At 34.4% G+C, this 18,342-nt stretch overlaps 1 protein-coding gene and 1 pseudogene across 1 annotated transcript in view; one reads left to right on the forward strand and one right to left on the reverse strand.

The window, feature by feature from the left end:
- The first annotated feature begins 789 nt into the window (after positions 1–789).
- Positions 790–872, forward strand: LOC149168743 (U6 spliceosomal RNA; annotated as a pseudogene).
- A 4,357-nt stretch (positions 873–5,229) lies between these two features.
- LOC149168744 (RNA demethylase ALKBH10B-like) overlaps positions 5,230–18,342 on the reverse strand; it is a 65,546-nt gene continuing 52,433 nt past the window's right edge. The window contains exons 5-7 of the mRNA XM_089428408.1: positions 7,480–7,595; positions 7,015–7,172; positions 5,230–6,642 (exon numbers count right to left, since the gene is read on the reverse strand). Coding sequence (XP_089284534.1) covers positions 5,643–6,642; positions 7,015–7,172; positions 7,480–7,595 — 1,274 coding nt within the window. The 3' untranslated portion in view covers positions 5,230–5,642. The remainder of the gene's footprint in view (positions 6,643–7,014; positions 7,173–7,479; positions 7,596–18,342) is intronic.

An 18,342-nucleotide genomic window follows, 5' to 3' on the forward strand; every position in this document is an offset into this window, starting at 1 on the left:
TTGTGCCCAACGTTTCAGGTGAACCTTCACCAATCTTCAAGGACTTAAGCTTACTAATGATGTGAAGTGTGTTGGACCTCTATAAATAGAGGAAGGTGTTGAAATATAATCCTTAGAGGAGGAAGAATTATAGTCATTATAGGAGGAAATTTATAACAGATACGGATTTTTTTTATTAAATTAAAGGATTGCCCGAAACAAGAATAATATTATTAAAGAATTTAAATAAAATAGAAAAAATGAATTAGTTGAAAAGGTCGATTCAAAGGAGAATGTAAAAATACTTAAAATATATATATATATATATATATATATATATATATATATATATTTTACAGATTGGTCGAAATTAATTATAATGACTAATCATATTTAAAGAATAACAAATTATTAATTAAAAATAATTTTTGATTAAAGAATATCAAAATATTAAAAAGATAAATTTGGTGAAAAGAAATCAAAGAATATCAAAATATTAAAAAAACAAATTTGGTAAAAACAATTAAAGAATATTTAAAAAGAAAAATTTGGTAAAAACAATTAATGAAGAGTTGATAAATATTTAGGAATAATGAATTAAATAATATAGTAATAATTGAAAATATAATAATCAATAAAATAAGATTGGTAAAATTAAATTAATATAGAGATTGATTTAAAAAAATAAAAAAATTATAATTTTAAATTTTTAAAGACTAATAAGAAAATGTATAAAAATAGAATTAAATTAAAATTTATAAATAGGAATAATGGATTAAATAATATAGTAATAATAATGGATTATCGGATGTCTCTTCGGAGACATTCGATAAGATTAGCATGGCCCCTGCGCAAGGATGACATGCACAAATCGAGAAATGGTCCAAATTTTTAATTCTGAAAATCCTTTGCAATATTTCTATGTTTAAAAGGTTTCTATATGCTGTCCAAAATTTTGTATATGTAGCAACGAAAGACATATAAATGACAAATATCTGTTGAATAGGAGAACATATTCGGGACAATGGCCACCATATTTGTAAATACAACACTGTTTTTTGGCACATAATATATACTATACTGCTTTTTCTTAAATTATAAATTTTATAATTTTAAATTTTTAAAGACTAATTAGAAAATGTATAAAAATAAATAAAAATATAACTAAATTAAATTAAATTAAAATTTATAAATTTACAAAGACTAATCAGAAAAGGAAATTAAAAAAAGACTACATTAAATTAAATTAAAATTTATTTTTAATATAAATTAAATAAACTAAAAATTAAATTAAATTGAATTAAAATCTTTTTAATTGGCGTTGTCTTTAGTGTGACTTTTTGGATTTTCTGGTAGCCAAAATCCGATGGAAAATTTTGAGGTAAAATCTTGATTTGTGTTATTTAAGCAGGTTTTTTTATTGTATATATGGATTCAGCTTTTTGAAAAACCCCTAGGGCACTTCTATTGTGCAGAGTTACCCATCAAATTATTTATAACTCATATATAAAATGTTATTTTTGTAAAAAAAATATTTATATATCTATTTATTTATATCTAATAGCAAGATTACATTTTAGCATTTCCACATTCAATGAATTGTTGTTCACCAGGACTTATGGAGAAATGTGTGTTGCAGTCATTGTTTTGCCCAACGTTTTGGATGAACCTTCGCCCATCTTCAAGGACTTGAAGCTTGCTAATGATGTGAAGAGTGTTGGACCTCTATAAATAGAGGAATGTGTTGAAATATAGTCCTTAGACGAGGTAGACTTATAGTCGTTATAGTAGGAAATTTTGTTCATAAGGACTTATTGAGAAATGTGTGTTGCGATCATTGTTTTGCCCAACGTTTCGGGTGAACCTTCACCAATCTTCAAGGACTTAAGCTTGCTAATGATGTGAAGAGTGTTGGACCTCTATAAATAGTGTTGGACCTCTATAAATAGAGGAAGGTGTTGAAATATAATCCTTAGAGGAGAAAGAATTATAGTCATTATAGGAGGAAATTTATAACAGATATGGATATTTTTATTAAATTAAATTAAAGGATTGTCCGAAACAAGAATAATATTATTAAAGAATTTAAATAAAATAGAAAAAATGAATTAGTTGAAAAGGTCAATTCAAAGGAGAATGTAAAAATATTTAAAATTGGAAATATAATTTTTTTTTAAAGGTTAGTCAAAGTTAATTATAATGATTAATCATATTTAAAGAATAACAAATTATTAATTAAAAATATTTTTCAATTAAAGAATATCAAAATATTAAAAAGATAAATTTGGTCAAAAGAAATTAAAGAATATCAAAATATTAAAAAGACAAATTTGGTAAAAACATCTAAAGAATATCAAAATATTAAAAAGACAAATTTGGTAAAACCAATTAATGAAGAGTTGACAAATATTTAGAAATAATGAATTAAATAATATAGTAATAATTGAAAATATAATAATCAATAAAATAAGATTGGTAAAATTAAATTAAAATTAAATTGATTTAAAGTTAAAAATAAATAAATAAATAATAATATTTAAATTTTAAATTTTTAAAGACTAATTAGAAAATGTATATAAATAAATAAAAATAGAACTAAATTAAATTAAATTAAAATTTATAAATTTACAAAGACTAATCAGAAAAGGAAAATAAAAAATACACTACACCAAATTAAATTCAAATTTATTTTTAATATAAATTAAATAAACTAAAAATTAAATTAAATTGAATTAAAATATTTTTTAATTGGAGTTGTCTTTAGTGTGATTTTTTGGATTTTTTGGTAGCCGGAATCCGATGGAAAATTTTGAGGTGAAATCTTCATTTGCGTTATTTAAACAGGTTTTTTTACTGTATATATGGATTCAGCACTGAAAAACCCCTAGGGCACTTCTATTTTGCAGAGTTATTTAAACAGGTTTTTTTTACTGTATATATGGATTTGAAAAACCCCTAGGGCACTTCTATTTTGCAGAGTTACCCATCAAACTTGTGATTTCAATAAATTCCTGTCGGATTTTAGAGAAATTAGACCGAAAAAACCAAGCGGAAAAGCTTCCAAAATGTAGCACTAGAGACAACTTCTTTTTAATTTATTTTAAATAAACTAAAAAATTAAATTATTATTTTTAAATAAACTGATTAAATTAAAAATTAAAATAAAACTAGAAAAACAAATTATAGAAACATAGAAGGGGAAGAAGAAAGACATATTATAGGGAGATAGAAGCAAACTGTCAAAGGGATCAAAAAGGGAAGAAAAGGAAAGGGAGAGAGGGGTTAAGAAGGGTTAGAACTTGAAATTAGAGGATCAGGTTTAGAGGACAAGAAATGAGTAGTGGGTAGAAGACAAGAAATGAATAATGGGTTTCTAAGATTGGATTAAATGATATCCTATCATCCCGATTAATTGTTAAGGTGTTTTTCAATTTCAAGGGTTTCCCTAATAACTCGATTGGTATGGAAGGGTGCAAAGGCTAAAATTTTGGTTTTATCAAAACTAATAAGATGTTTAGTATTATGAGAGTGTTGGGAATGACAGATATAGCAATGTGGTTATGGTAGGAGGCTAAGATTTTAGTTTTATCAAAACTAATAAAATATTTAGTATTATGAGAGTGTTAGGGGATGGCAGATTTTGCAATGTGGTTATGGTAGGTGCCAGCTATATGTTCTTTAAATTGAGTTTTAAAAGATCTACATGTTTATCCTATTTAAAATGGATGAATAATTCAGCTGAAACATTAAGCAAAACAATAATCACAATACACTGTGCTCCAAAAATTCTCACTAACAACAAAATCACACAACAAAATCACACATCATTTATACACTTCTAAATATATTACTTTTTAATAATTAATATATAATATAATATTTTTGAAACAAAGATTCATATATCTAAAATTTATTTAAATTTACTATCAAAATCTATTTTAATTTATTAACTAAATAACATCGATTAATTTCTCATACTCATTTTTTTCATTAATTACTTAAATGTGGAAATATTCATTTCTCTTGAATTTGAGAATACTTGTTTGAATCTCAGAACACTTGTTTTTCGATGGATGACTTTCATCTAAAATTTATTTGAATTTACTATCAAAACATCTTGTAATTTATTCACTAAAGAACATCCATTAATTTCTCATACTCATTTCTTTCATTAATTACTTAAATGTTGAAATATTCATTTCTCATCTACCAGTTGAATCTTGGAATACTCGTTTTTCATTTTGGAATAGTCATTTTTCATTGATGACTTTTGCATGAATAATACTTAGTACAGTTAGCGCAAAGAAAGATGGCTATCTCATTATAGTATCTCTCTGTCGAAGTGTCATAATTTGCACAGAATGCTGATGAGGTTTTTGACCGTTCTTATTTATGGAACTGAATTTGCATATATATTTTCAACGTGTAGATTTCTTTTAGGTGCGACCTTTCACCAGTTAATCAAATTTATGGAACTGAATTTGTGTACGTATTCTGAAGCTTCTGATTTCTTTAGGTGGACCTTCCATCACAGACCAATTTATTATAAAGAAACCAATTATAAAAAGCAGTAGAATTTCGGGCTTTCAAAGCTAAAAAAACGACAACGAAATCCCTCTTTTCAATGTTCTTTCAAGAAAATTACATGACCAAAGAATTACGCAGAAAATTAGGATAAAATAAAGAACATGAATTGTTCCCTCAGCAAGCACTTTCTGACACCGTGATCAACAGCCGTAATTTTCTTGGATCTTTTTAGTGGGATGCAAAGCCTTTCTCAGTCTACCAGTAAACACAAGCACAAGAACACTATCAATAGAAAAAAAAGGGAAAACAAAAAAGAAATTATTTAAGAGGATAAAGGTAGAGAAAGAAAAAATATATATAAGTTAGTTAGGCTAAAGATAGTTTATAAAGCAGATTGTTTCTTCATTTGCTTCATGTATAAAGATAAAATATATATAAGTTAGTTGGGCTAAAGATAGTTTATAACACAGATTGTTTCTTCATTTGCTTCATGTATAAAGATAGCCTTTAAAAAGGAAGAAAGAAAAAAAAAAAAAAAATATATATATATATATATATATAGGTTAGTTTGGCTAAAGATAGTTTATAAGATAGATTGCTTCTTCATTTGCTTCATGTATAGTAAGATAGAGCTTGATGTATGCTAAAGATAGTTTATAAGACAAATTGCTTTTTCATTTCATGTATTTGGATCCAGCCTTTTTTCTGTGAAGCTTCAAAATAAATACTCCCAGAAACTTCAAATTAAATAGAATAAAGCAATTTGATTAATCTCAAGTGCATCCTTTCTCAGCAAATTTTAGTAAATTGTTGACCACTAACTGGATTTTCGTCGCAGATCAACTATAAGGAATGAAACAAACGCCGCAAAATTGATCGATTCAGTGATCCTGGCTGCTGCTTCAGCCAATAACCTCAAAGACTGAGGATGTCTAGAGACTTGGTCTGACTGCTTATGTGAACAATTTTAATTTAAACAAAGCTCAATTAATCTTCTATGCAGGTGGACGTAGCTTCTGCTAATAAGGCCACCCCACTAAAATAAATAAAAGACGCGGTTTCACAAATTGGGAAAGTTTTCTCTATAGCTAAAGCCCCCAATGATAACTCTTTTGATAAAAATAGCATCGAGGCATTCATCCTGATGTCCCTGTGTCTGTTATTGAGTTTTTGTTTATCTTCAATTGGTCTTCTTTTCTTACTCCATTGCCATTCGGATCCAATTTCGGATTGCTATTCGTAACGTCATTACTAGCCGCTTTGGCAGGATTCGAAGAACCCCTCGAACTTGGACAACATTGTGCTGATGTCCCTGTGTCTGTTATTGAGTTTTTGTTTATCTTCAATTGGTCTTCTTTTCTTACTCCATTGCCATTCGGATCCAATTTCGGATTGCTATTCGTAACGTCATTACTAGCCGCTTTGGCAGGATTCGAAGAACCCCTCGAACTTGGACAACATTGTGAAGATGAAACGGTGCATTGCTTTTCCATATATCTATCAGGTTGGTTAGACTTCAACAACCTTCCCGTAGAATATGATGGCACAAGAGACTCTGCACACGCTATATCAGTCACAGGAGAATCACTCCTTGGCTGCATCTGTGAAAGAAATATCAGGCCTTGGGGTTGCTGAGACAAAGTTATTGGCCAACTTGGATCACTCGCTGACTCTCCACATGGTAGAAATACTCCAGTTCCAGAACAAGGCATCCGTGGAGGCCTAGTAACTGCTGACCATCCTGACGCCAAGACAGCTAGAGGTGGATAAGACGCTGGACGCCCTGCTATACCTGTAAATAAAGGATGTATGCTTGGAATGGCTCCATGCTGAGGCATTAGAGGAATTGACAACACTCCCGATGCTGGGAATATATTATAATGCTTAAATGCTGCAGGATTTGTCCTTCCAAAAGAAAGGGGATTGACTGGAGTGTTCCCACTTAATTGCTGACCAACTAGCCGAGATGTTATTGGGAGAGATGGAGGATGTGGAATGCTGGTGCGTGAGGATGATAAATCATGGGGCTTCTTAGGCTGTACTTTGACAAATGTAACAATGATCCTTTTTTCGGGCGAGGAGCAGATTGAATGCCTTGCTATATCCACACTGTTCCCTTGCATGGCCAGTAATGACCTGCTTGAAAGAACGAATCACTTCAGTGCACAAGAAAATTAACTATATCAAATTTGAGTCTCTAAGTACGCATGCTTTTATTACAAACTATCCAATCAATTTGCAGGATCAGTTAAACACAATGACTTGCCAATCTGAAGAGCTACTAATACTGGATATGCATCCACTGGTAGAATTCATCCTGCTCTACTTATCACTTGTATTCAGTTTCTAAAACTCAAAGGCCAGTCAAAATGTCCCTCTACATGTATCTTCGCATGTTTTAACACACTTCAGCTGGGCAGTGCTGATATCAAACTTCCAGCAGTAGAAATGCCGAACTCAAAGCACAAATACTGTTGATAGATAGTTATTGTATTAGAAAGTACCTACCCTGCAACAAGAGAATGCTTGAAAGGACCACTATAATCACCAGGATGATCCATTGAGATAACTCGCCCAAACACCATTGTGCATTCAGATAACAACGAAAGAGTATAGAAGGGCCGTTCAAAATGATACGGGTGCATGTGAGGCTGCGAATAATCACCCTGCACATATATTTTATCTCATTGTTTTAGTCAAGCCTGTAAAGATGAAGAGCACAAAATTTGTTTAATTGGGAACAACAACTAGAGATGAGGAAAAAACAGGATTATTAAAACGGGAACATGAAAATAACAAATCAGGCTAGTTCACAGTCTTTAATTATAGTGTTAGACTTGAATGCTTGAACTTTATAATTTTGAAATGAAATTAAAGTTTTTCATATGATATCTTCTTTTTCCTCCAAAGTTGTTATTGCTCAGTATGAAATCTCAAAAGACCGAGCTGCATAAGCTAAAAGCAAGGCCTTACCTCATTGAAGAAATTGATAATACAACTATCTGGCCTCCTAGTTCCAGAAATCAGATTCCATCGAATCAGGCGATCAATGATGGCTTCCAAAATTGTTGGAATTGGTTCTACTACATCTGCAAAAGGGTCAGTATTCAGTATCTCAATCGTATCATACATTCAAACTTACCAGATATTAAGTTTTAACACAAGTATACTGGATCGTTGAACAAATCTCTCTCTCTCACACACACACGCAATACCATATTGAAAATCAATCAATGTTATCTAATCCTACTCCAAGGTATATTTCTTCGGCTTTCCCTCCCAAAATTTCCAAAATTTCCAAAATTTCTGGAAAATAAATACATTACTTTCAAATCAGACAAAGTTGTATCTGTTTCAAGGAACAAAACGATAAGAAATTAGTGTAAGACGACTGTGGGCGTTAAATGAAATTACAAATAAATTACTAGTTTTGTTGACCCCAGTTCTAGGATGCAATCAGAGAACAACTTAACAGTGTGGGACTGATTGAGTTATGAGAAGCGGAAGCATGAATAAATTGAAGCAAAATGCACAGTGAGCAAATAGATCAAATAGTGTTTGTAGTACTGCATAAAGATGTGTGCATTGCTCTATGAGAGAGCATAAAAAACGAAAGGACTTTCGATATCTGCTCTGCTATCTGGTGTGTAATACATGTTGTATATATAAGGTTACAATTGAGCTACATGGGTAATTGTTTAATTGCAGAAGGAAATTCAGATCCATCAATCAAGATAACTGTTTGCCTCCCAATGCATCGTGTGTTGTTGTTGGCATGTAGGTGTAATGATCTTCATGATTGTTGAAAGTCTTGGCATGCACGGCCTCCTAATGTGCGTACACATAGTCGGGAACTTAGTGAACTATCAATAAGAGTGTTGTCAACAAGCAAGATGTTGACAATAGTGTTGTCAACCTCAACTAAACAAATGTCCACAGTGGTTTGTTAAATTTCCTTAACCCCAACAATCAGGAAGATTATTTCCTAGTAATTTCCTCGCTGTGAATTAATTAAATTACGGCTTACTGAATAAAATGAACTGCTGGGATGTTAACTAGTAAAATAAATAACTTTCAGCAAAAGCTAAATTAACCAATTTCCACAAATGTACAGAAATTTTACTGCCCTTCAAAATCTGTCTCATTAAAATAATATCCACGCGTACAAGTGCTCCGTTACTGGGAAGATGACCCACTGAGACAAAATACAAGCTAAAGCAAATTCAGAGATTTTCTGGGCACCTGTCCAGGCTGTATGGCCCACTGAATTTAAACTAGATCAATGCCACAACCCTGCTGGTTCACTGCTGCATCTGTACAGCCCTGCAACCCACGCATTCGTACAACTCTTCCCCCGGCTTTATGACCTGCCCACACACCCTTCTGATCTGGTTGTGCATCTGTACGGCCTACCCGCAGGCTGTTCTTGCTACTTGTCTGCGCAGTTGTCTATAACCCGACTTTTGGAAAGCCTTTCCGGCGGGTTTTTCCGGTGAAAATCCGGCAGCAATTTATTGGAATCGCAAGTTTGATAACTAATTTCTGCACAATCAAAGCGTCCAGAGGGTTTTTCAGGGTGCTGAATCTGAATATGCAGTTAAAAAACCATTTTAACTGCAACAAATCATGATTTAATCCCAATTTCTTCCGCCGGATTCCGTCACCGGAATCTCCAAAAAGTCTCATTATAGACAACTCCCTTGTCTGCTGTACAGCCTCAGCCGCAGCCCAGTATTACTGCTACCCTGTTGTATGGCTGCTTAGAAAATCAATCCTTCGATTTCTGGCCGATGGATCTTCTCCTCTTGCTGCCACATTGCTTGCACCCTCCTCCTTTTCACCATGAAAGTCCTTTTCACTCTTACTGAGATCTCCTTGAATCCTTGTCCTTCGTGACTCGAGTCTCAAACACTCAATGTCTCTCTTGTGTCTTTCTCCTTCACCAAGCCTTGCTTCTATAATTAACCTAATACATAACTCTAATTCTAATTCACTAATGCAAAAACATTAATATTTCATTAGATCAGACTCAATTTTTTTTAAAAACAGTTCACTTTAAAAAATCCCCTAATTAAAGTGAATTTGCTAAGGTTGATGCCTTTGGACGACTTCCACACATCTAGACAGTTGCACCTGTGCGGAAGTTCCTATCCGATGCTACAATCATCAACATGATGCTACAATCATCAACATGGTTGTCCACGCCAATGAAAGCACAATTATGAAGTTTTTGTTGACAATGGGGATCTGCCTAGATCTATTGGATCATCATCACTACTATATAGTATTATGAAACAATGAATTCTACTCTACAAATTCAAAGTTGTAGAAATACAATGCAAACATATGTTAAGGAATACATTCAAATTGTAAAATGAGCAGCATACTATCATCCAAGACAATCCTCGTCATCGACAACAATTTCATCAATTGTGCTTTACTGGCATCAACAACCATTGTGAAAATTTGTTTTGTTGACTTCAACAACTAGATAAGTTTCAAGCTTCTAAATGTAATTGATAAATGGAAATATGAATCTTTTGTGTTTCATGGTTTTTTTGCGTACATGTGTGTAGATGTTTTGGTGTGTGCATCGTGTCATTTCCCCATCATTTTACATTCTGCCATCCAGCTTTTCCGATAATTTGTCGTATCAATCCTCCCCCCACCAGTTTCTCATTTTGTTTCAATACAATCTATTTTTCAACTACACAATTGATTAATTTGTCACTACTAACTATATTTATTCTTTCAATTTGAAACTCAAAATGGAAATTTCCTTTGCTGTAGCGAGTTAGGAAAGATGAGCACCAAAGCATAAGAAAGAGTCCCAAGTTGTGGAGATTGACATGCTTAATAGCTTGTTGTTTAGTAAGTATGTGTTTCCATCCAAATTAACCTTGGCAAAAGCCCAGTCAAGGTGCCAAATGGTCAGCACACAGGAGATGCATCCACTGTCACCTCAGCACACTCTTCTCTCACTTTTGACCAACTCCTAGAATGCCACGAGAGGTATCCCAAACTATACACACTTAACCAATGATAACAGAATGACTAGCACCTACAAACACTCAAATGATGGGGGTTAGGAGTTAAAGAAACTAAAATATCAGATTCAATGTAAGTTATTATACGGCAGAAAATTCAGAACAACAAAAATAACACTCAATAAGTGAAATAATAAGCTTTGGAAAAGCACAAAAATTGAGTGTGAAGAGCCTTTACCAATCTATGGATGAAATATCTTGATATTACCCCTTGTTAATTTTAGGTATGTTCTATGCTTAGAGCAATTTATTTCAATTTTCATAGTTAGCTCAATATCTTTTCCAGATTAGCAATCACATCAGCATTAAAGTAAACTGCAGATAGAACATAAACATAAATCGCAGAAGACAAGCCAAGACAAGTGGACACAAGATGTGACGCTAGTCAAGGACAAACCCCAATGTGGGGAAACCCTTGATCAATTCTTCTCATATGTTCTTCAATAGTTCAGCAGAGAGAGATAGTACGTTTACAACAGAAGTCAACACTTTGACTTATCTAGATAAGAGCATAGATCATCTCTAAGAAGATGATACATGAGATCAGTTGAAGACATGCTACTTCAACTAATTCTCCAAGGTGACTCCTTCACCTATCGTTGTGCTGCATTTTGTCATCATGCTGCACCTCACCACGTTGCACCATGCTACACCCATCATCACTATGCTGCATCTCATCACGCTTCATTAATCATAACTGTACCCATCACTGTATTGCATTATGTGCCATTGCTACACCATGTTGCCGTACTGACCTATGCTTTGGCTGCACCTTGCTTGCTTGTTGTCCCTAGCATGTTTGTTGTCCCTTGCTTGCTTGTTGTCCCTAGCATGCTTGTTGTCCCTAGCTTGCTTGTTGTTGCATGCTAGCTGTCCCTTGCATGCTAGATGTGACATTGCATGCTTGGTGTATATGCTCCTAAGTACCATACAACTGTCCTAATGTTAGTTAGTTGTCCCTTGCATGCTGCTCTCCTTCAGAGACAGATGCTCCGACAGTTCCCGACAGTTCCGGCAGTTCCGACTGTTCCCAGCAGTTCCAGTAGTTCCAGCAGTTCCGGCAGTTCCTGGCAGTTCCCGGCAGTTCCAGCAATTCCCAATAGTTCCAGCTATTCCCGACAGTTTTGGCTATTCCCGACAGTTCTGTCTATTTCTAGCAATTCCGACAGTTCCGGCTATTCCCAGCTATTCCGGCAATTCTGGCAGTTTCTAGCTATTCTAGCAATTCTGGCTATTCCCGGCAATTTTGGCAGTTTCTAGCTATTCTAGCAATTCTGGCTATTCCTGGCAATTCTGGCAATTCCGGCAGTTCTGGCTATTCTCGACGGTTCAGGCTTTTCCCAGCAGTTCCGGTAGTTCCCCGGCAATTCCAGCAGTTTCTCGCAGTTCCGTCAATTCCGGCTATTCCCGGCAATTCCGACTTTTCCCGAAAATTATGATAGTTCCCTGGTAATTGCGGCTATTCCCAGCAGTTCTCGGCAATTCCATCAATTCCAGCTATTCCTGACAGTTCCAGCAGTTCCAACTTTTCCCAATAGTTCCGGTAGTTCCTGGCAATTCTTGTAATGCCCGACAATTCCAACAATTCTGGTAATTCCCGACAGTTCCAACAGTTCTGGCTTTTCCAGCAGTTCTGACTTCTGCCCTCTAAACTAGGGCAACGTTATCCCTTAGGATCTCTCCTCCTACTAAAACCCAAAGACAAGTAGAAAGGAAGAGATCCCAAGTGTGTTGAAAATGACTTGAAGGCCACCTCTATTTATACTAAAACGCTGAGCACAAGTGGGGTCTATTTGGTTGCTGGCCGACCTTGACGAATCGTCCCATAACACAAATAAATTCATATCTCCATGAATACTTATCGGAATCAGATGATCTTTAGATCAATCCTACACCTCTCGATGAGGAGATCCAAGAAAAATATCAACTTCCATTAATAAGATGACCCACATGGAGTTTGGTCCTAGTTGCCAATTTTAACACCCCTAGTATGTGGCTGGAAATGAAGATAAATCTTATTGTTTTGAACATTCAGAACTGGAAATCTGCAATAAAATGCAGAAACCAGCAAGCTACATCCCACTTTGAGGCCACCCAAAAGCCTTAAAATGACTAAGAAAGGTGTGGCTATGGGTTGGAGGTGTTAGTATACTGAAATATGAATCAATTGAACTTTAAAACACTTCAAAATACTAAGCAATAAGAGAGATATCAAAATCTGGAATTTACTTCTCAGTAACTCTAGGATGAACACCAAAGCTTACATGAAATAATCAGTAAAACACATCCAAATGTAAATAATATTCAATTGAAATAATTCAAAAATGTTACTAAGAGTTAGAAGGGTTAGAAGAGATCTTTCACAAAACCCTAGGCAAGGAATCTCACCAATCTTTAAGCTAGAATTGTTGAAAATAAATCATATTGACGAAACCACTTTCAAAACCGTAAAAAATGTGTTAGATAACCTTCACGAGGAAAAATAATAAGGACCGCTAGCCTTTGAGATATTCAATGTGGCATGTATTCCATGAAAATGAGTGTAGAATCAAAATGTAATTCATCAAATTTTATCTAGACAAAAAAACGAGTAAATTCACTAGTTTACTTTTTATTTTTGATAGTTGGATTTTCTTTTTCTATTTTTTATATTTTTCCTATTTTTAGGGATATTTTGAATAATAAAAATAAATAAGGACAACTGCAAGAATCTATAAGAAATTATGGTTGGTTTTTGGATTAGGGTTTGAGTACCTTGTATCCATTAGGGCTATTGGGGTCAAATTGATTCCCTTCTTAAGTTGGTTTATCAATGCATGTGGATTAGGGCAAGGGGTGGAACCCTAGAAGTTTAATCAAACAAGTTATGAAATCAAACCCTACAAGAAGGGATTACACAAGGAAAAGCCTTCAACCATAAAATCAACTATTGCATGAAATAAAATGAAACCCTTGTCAAGGAACATTAGCATAGGCCAACAAGGTGAATCAAAACACACCTCAAACCAACAAAAAGGAAGTGAGAGCACAACCCCTAGACATCCCTCTCCAAGTGACAAAGTTTCCCTTCAAATGGATCAATCTTGATAGTTTTTGTAGTAGTCTCGAGTTATTTACAATTTGCCTTAGAAAAATATTTGAAATCAACAAAGAAACAATAACTCTAGGATGAACACCAAAGCTTACATGAAATAATCACATTATGGCATAATGAACTCAACCATTCACAACAATTTGCAAAGGATATATCTCTATTTATAGATGAGGCTCTCAACATCTATCCTCCTTTTGCTCCCAAAACAAAAGGCGACTTTTCATCCACAAAATGCTTGAAGACTAAGTCAAATAACAAAACTCGTCTTTTCATTGCTTAAAACTCTTAAAAATTGAGGCGATGTCCTAATAAAAAGGTTTGATTTACATGTATAGAAGTTCAATTGGCCTAGAACCATAAAGTTCCCATAGATATTCACTTGATTTAACTTGAGAAAACTTAGGAAGGCTTGGGGAGCCAAATGACTTTGTAAACTTGCTCAATGTTCTTTTATCTTGACTTTGAATTCCTCCAACAGCTAGCAGAGGTAGACAACATCTCTTCCTGGGTCTTATTTAATCCTTGTAGGTGTCATTTGCCTGATTTGACCCTTTGCTTGCTCAACAATGATGCCACGGTGCCCCTTTGACCTCATAGTTTCCCAAAAGAAGAAGTCGGCCTATTAAGAAGGTACCCCAAAGCTAGAAAAGGCACTTTTAACAGGGAGTTTCGAGTACTTCAACTTGGCGATGATTTGTCTTGATTTGGAAGCTACAACGAACCTTTTCACTTCTATGAAGAATGTTGGCCATGGCCAAAATGTTGTGAATACATAATAAGATTGTCCATGTGGGGAACAAATAGAAGAACCAAGAGAAAGGGAAAATGGGGAAATTATAAGAAGCAATCACCTTTACAAGGCTTAAACAACAAGTATTCCCATAAATCATGTGTCCAAATCAATGTTTTAAAAACTGGAACTGGTGATCGGACTGGTCCACCTAATGAACTGGGACTGGTCAGGTCTAAACGAACCAGTTTTTAAAAAATACTTAAAATAATTAATTTTTAATGAAAAAGAAAAATTTTAAGATTTAAAACCATGATTCAAGCCAATAGAAACAAAATATGCAAGGTTTGCTCATCTATGTACCATGTAAAGGTGAATATATCAAAATGGCATCGAGTGCAATACATATCCGCAACAAAATACAAAATAAATGAGGCTCTAAATGGCCTCTAGAGTTCGAAAACAATGCTCTAAGCTATGGGGTAACTAACCTACTACAAGTCTACATATCAGTGATCAACAACATGATCACTCCTCATCATGATCAAACTCATCACCACTACTAGACAAGAGATCATCAACATGAGCTACATAAATAATATGGCTCAGAGTTTGAGGACTCCTCAAACTCTACAACTTTAGTAGTAGTAGCAAAAATAGACATCAAAACTACAAATCACTGATCAACATGGTCACTCATGAAAGTCATCATTGATTCAACGCTACTTGAAATACATAAAAATCATCAACAAGATATACATAAACATCATCTAGCTCAAACTCTCTAGGCTTGGATTGCTCAACCTTATAACATGATAGAAATTGAAAAGGTTTAACATGCCTAACCAATGATTTTGGTTTGAGTGAAGGGTTCATCTCCTCAACCTTATAATGTGGTAGAAAAAGATTAACATGCCTAACCAATGGCTTTCCTTTGAGTGAAGAGCGCATTCTTGTTAAGGACATGGTAGAGGAGTTCAACAATCAATACCACCAACATCAACAAAGTTCAACAATCAATGCCACCAACATCAAGGTTGTTAAAGGGCTTCATGCTCTTGATCAAATGCCAATCTCATACCCTCACACATGATAGAATCAAATGGAAACGTTGCAAACCCCCAAACTATGAAATCCTGAAAACCATTAAGTCTGTTGAATTTTGAGTGAAATCTAAAATTCTAGTTTCTCCATATGAAATCCAATGACATCAAAACCACTCTCAAACAACCTGAGTCATTTCATGGTAATGTTAAAAATTTAAGTAAAATTTGGAGGAAAACAACCCCAAATTTCCCTCAAAACAGCTTCAAAACTGAAGAAAAAAAATGCATTCTATGGGGTGTATGGTTGCCCTGGCAATAAACCGGTCGGTTTATGATGGAACTGACCGGTTTGACTATGAACTGGGCAGTTCCATCCTAAACCGGCCGGTTAGGGTCAGTTTTTCTAATTTTTTGGCGAAGGGAGGGGTCAAACCAAGTTTTTTTGTCGGTGGGCTAGTGAACCGACCGGTTTGACCGGTTATCGATTCAAACCGACTTATTTTTAAAACACTGGTTCAAATAGGTCCAACTCCATAATGCCTACATACCAACCTTGGACATAAGAATGCCCATCAAGAAAGGGAGTTACCACCCACCAACGTATTGTTAGCAATGCCATAAAATCAGGCACCATGAAGATGATGCTAAGAAGACTGGTCATGACTATCCACCATTGGGGATCTAGGATACACTTTCACATCATCATCCAACATGGCCTTTGTTAAGACCTATATAAGCCCCACGTTAACCCAAAAAACCCTAGATATTCAATGATTACATTTCTATTTTTATATTGTTAGGTAGGCTCAATAAGCCCTCATGGTCCCATTTTATTATAATTGTATCCTTTGTCTCATCTATGTGAAAATACCTTGAAATGCAACAACTGGAAATTATTCTTCTAATTGATTAATTATTAATCAGTTTATTTGCTACGACAAACAACAAATCATTCACACTGCAATTTCTTCATCATAAAAAATATTGCGGAAGCAACAATAGGAACTGAGAAAATAATGTACACACACAATAAAAATGACACCGTTATTTTTGGACAAATGTCACCAGAAAAACCCAATGTGGGAAAACCAATGCAGCAGATGACGGTTTTATTATTATGCAACAGTAAATAACCTAAGTACAATCTCTAGATGCCCAAACTGGCAATCCAATCAATAAGAAAATCTGACAAAATCTATTGAGGGAATTTTACCCTCCTCCACGAGCAATCCCGACACAAATTGCCTTAGAAAAACTGGTGGTCCAAACCCTTGCGCTGACCTTCTATGCACTGCAATCTCCCCGATCTTGAAATCCTGAAAAACTATTAAGTATGTTGGATTTTAAATGAGATCTAAAATTCTACTTTCTCTATATGAAATCCAATGAGGTCGGAACCACTCTCAAACATCCTTAGTCATTTCATGGTAATGTTAAAAATTCAAGATAAATGAGTGTCACTTTTACTTTAAGAATTTAGCATTACCATTAATTACATAGTATTAGTAAGGCCCTAGGGTGGAATATTAAGTTCCCCACTCATTGTTTTCAAGCAAATTAAAAGGGGGGGGGGGGGGGGGAGGGGGTACCCCTTTCGGGAAAACACATCCCCCACATTGGGGAAACGTTTCCCCTCGCACCTCCACGTATCTCCCCAAAAGGGGGACATGGGAAAATGTTTCCCCAAGCCTTCCCCCGTCCCAGGTGCGAGCACCCCACCTTGGGGGACGTGTCCCCGTGGAACACTATACATAACAACAATAAAATTTAAATTTAAAGAAACCCTAAGGCTACGGTTTGGTGTCTAAAGGTTCATTTCTACCCATACCTAACTTCTACTTCATTTCTAGATTATTTCTAAAAGTTTATCTTACATATACATTGGTGAAATTAATATCCTAAGTGTTTGTAATTGATTATCTTTTATTTGAAGGTAAGTTTATCTTACATATACAATAATGAAATTAATATCCCAAGTGTTTGTAATTGATTATATTTTATTGGAGGTGTAAATAGTGAATTCTAGTGCTAACATTGGAAACCTAAGGTGGATTCACCATCAATTTATCAAGTTCTTGTTTATTTCATTTTTATATGTCTTGAGAACTTGATTCTAACATTGGTTGGGGTTTTATTTCATAGCATATCTCTTGCCCTAGGGGAAACATTCAATGTCTTGCTCTTAAGTGGAAATTCTCTCTCTTGGATGGTTCTTTCTTCACTTCTAATATGAAATTTCTGTGTTAATTGATCATAAAACATATCTAGAAGTTGTGGCCAGCCCTAATTTTGTTCTTGTTTTGGCATATAATCAATTGGTAATCAAAGTGCATATTGCACCATTGATTTATGCTGGTTGCTTACATTCATTGTGCCCTAAGATAGCTTAAATGTGGTTTGTGCATCTTTGAGGTTTGATTCCTCAAGTGGTAACCATGTAATTGCAAATCGGAAATTATTTACATTGTTTATCTAATTCCAATGTTAGCACTAGAAATCATTACTTAGATATCAGATCTGACATACACATTCACTAGATCTTGGCCCTCTTTCTCAAGTGAATATATTGGTGGTTTACGCTATTGTTTCTAATTGGTTATCTGAATTTAATCACTTTTTGGAATGCTTGTGCAACTAGTTGTTACACATTTTTTGATTCTTTGAAGTAAATCATAATATTGCATGGTAATTAATTCACTAAGAGGCTTACATAATCAAATAGGAATACCCCCCTTGGCTTCTAGGAGGTAGCCTAAAGTGAAGGGGAAATGGTACTAAAGTGGTAGTGATACATTTCACATCTTGTTGCCTCTAGTTAGCACCTGTATTGGGACTTGTTACAAAGGTGCTAGTTCAAGCGTTAACCAGAGCCACTTGAGGTGGACATTCTATTTAATCATTATTTAGTTCACTTGCATT

This window comes from Pinus tabuliformis, chromosome 4_2, assembly GCF_031772625.1.
Source record: "Pinus tabuliformis cultivar Carrire ecotype Pingquan chromosome 4_2, CPIR1, whole genome shotgun sequence".
NCBI classification, from domain to species: Eukaryota; Viridiplantae; Streptophyta; class Pinopsida; order Pinales; family Pinaceae; genus Pinus; species Pinus tabuliformis.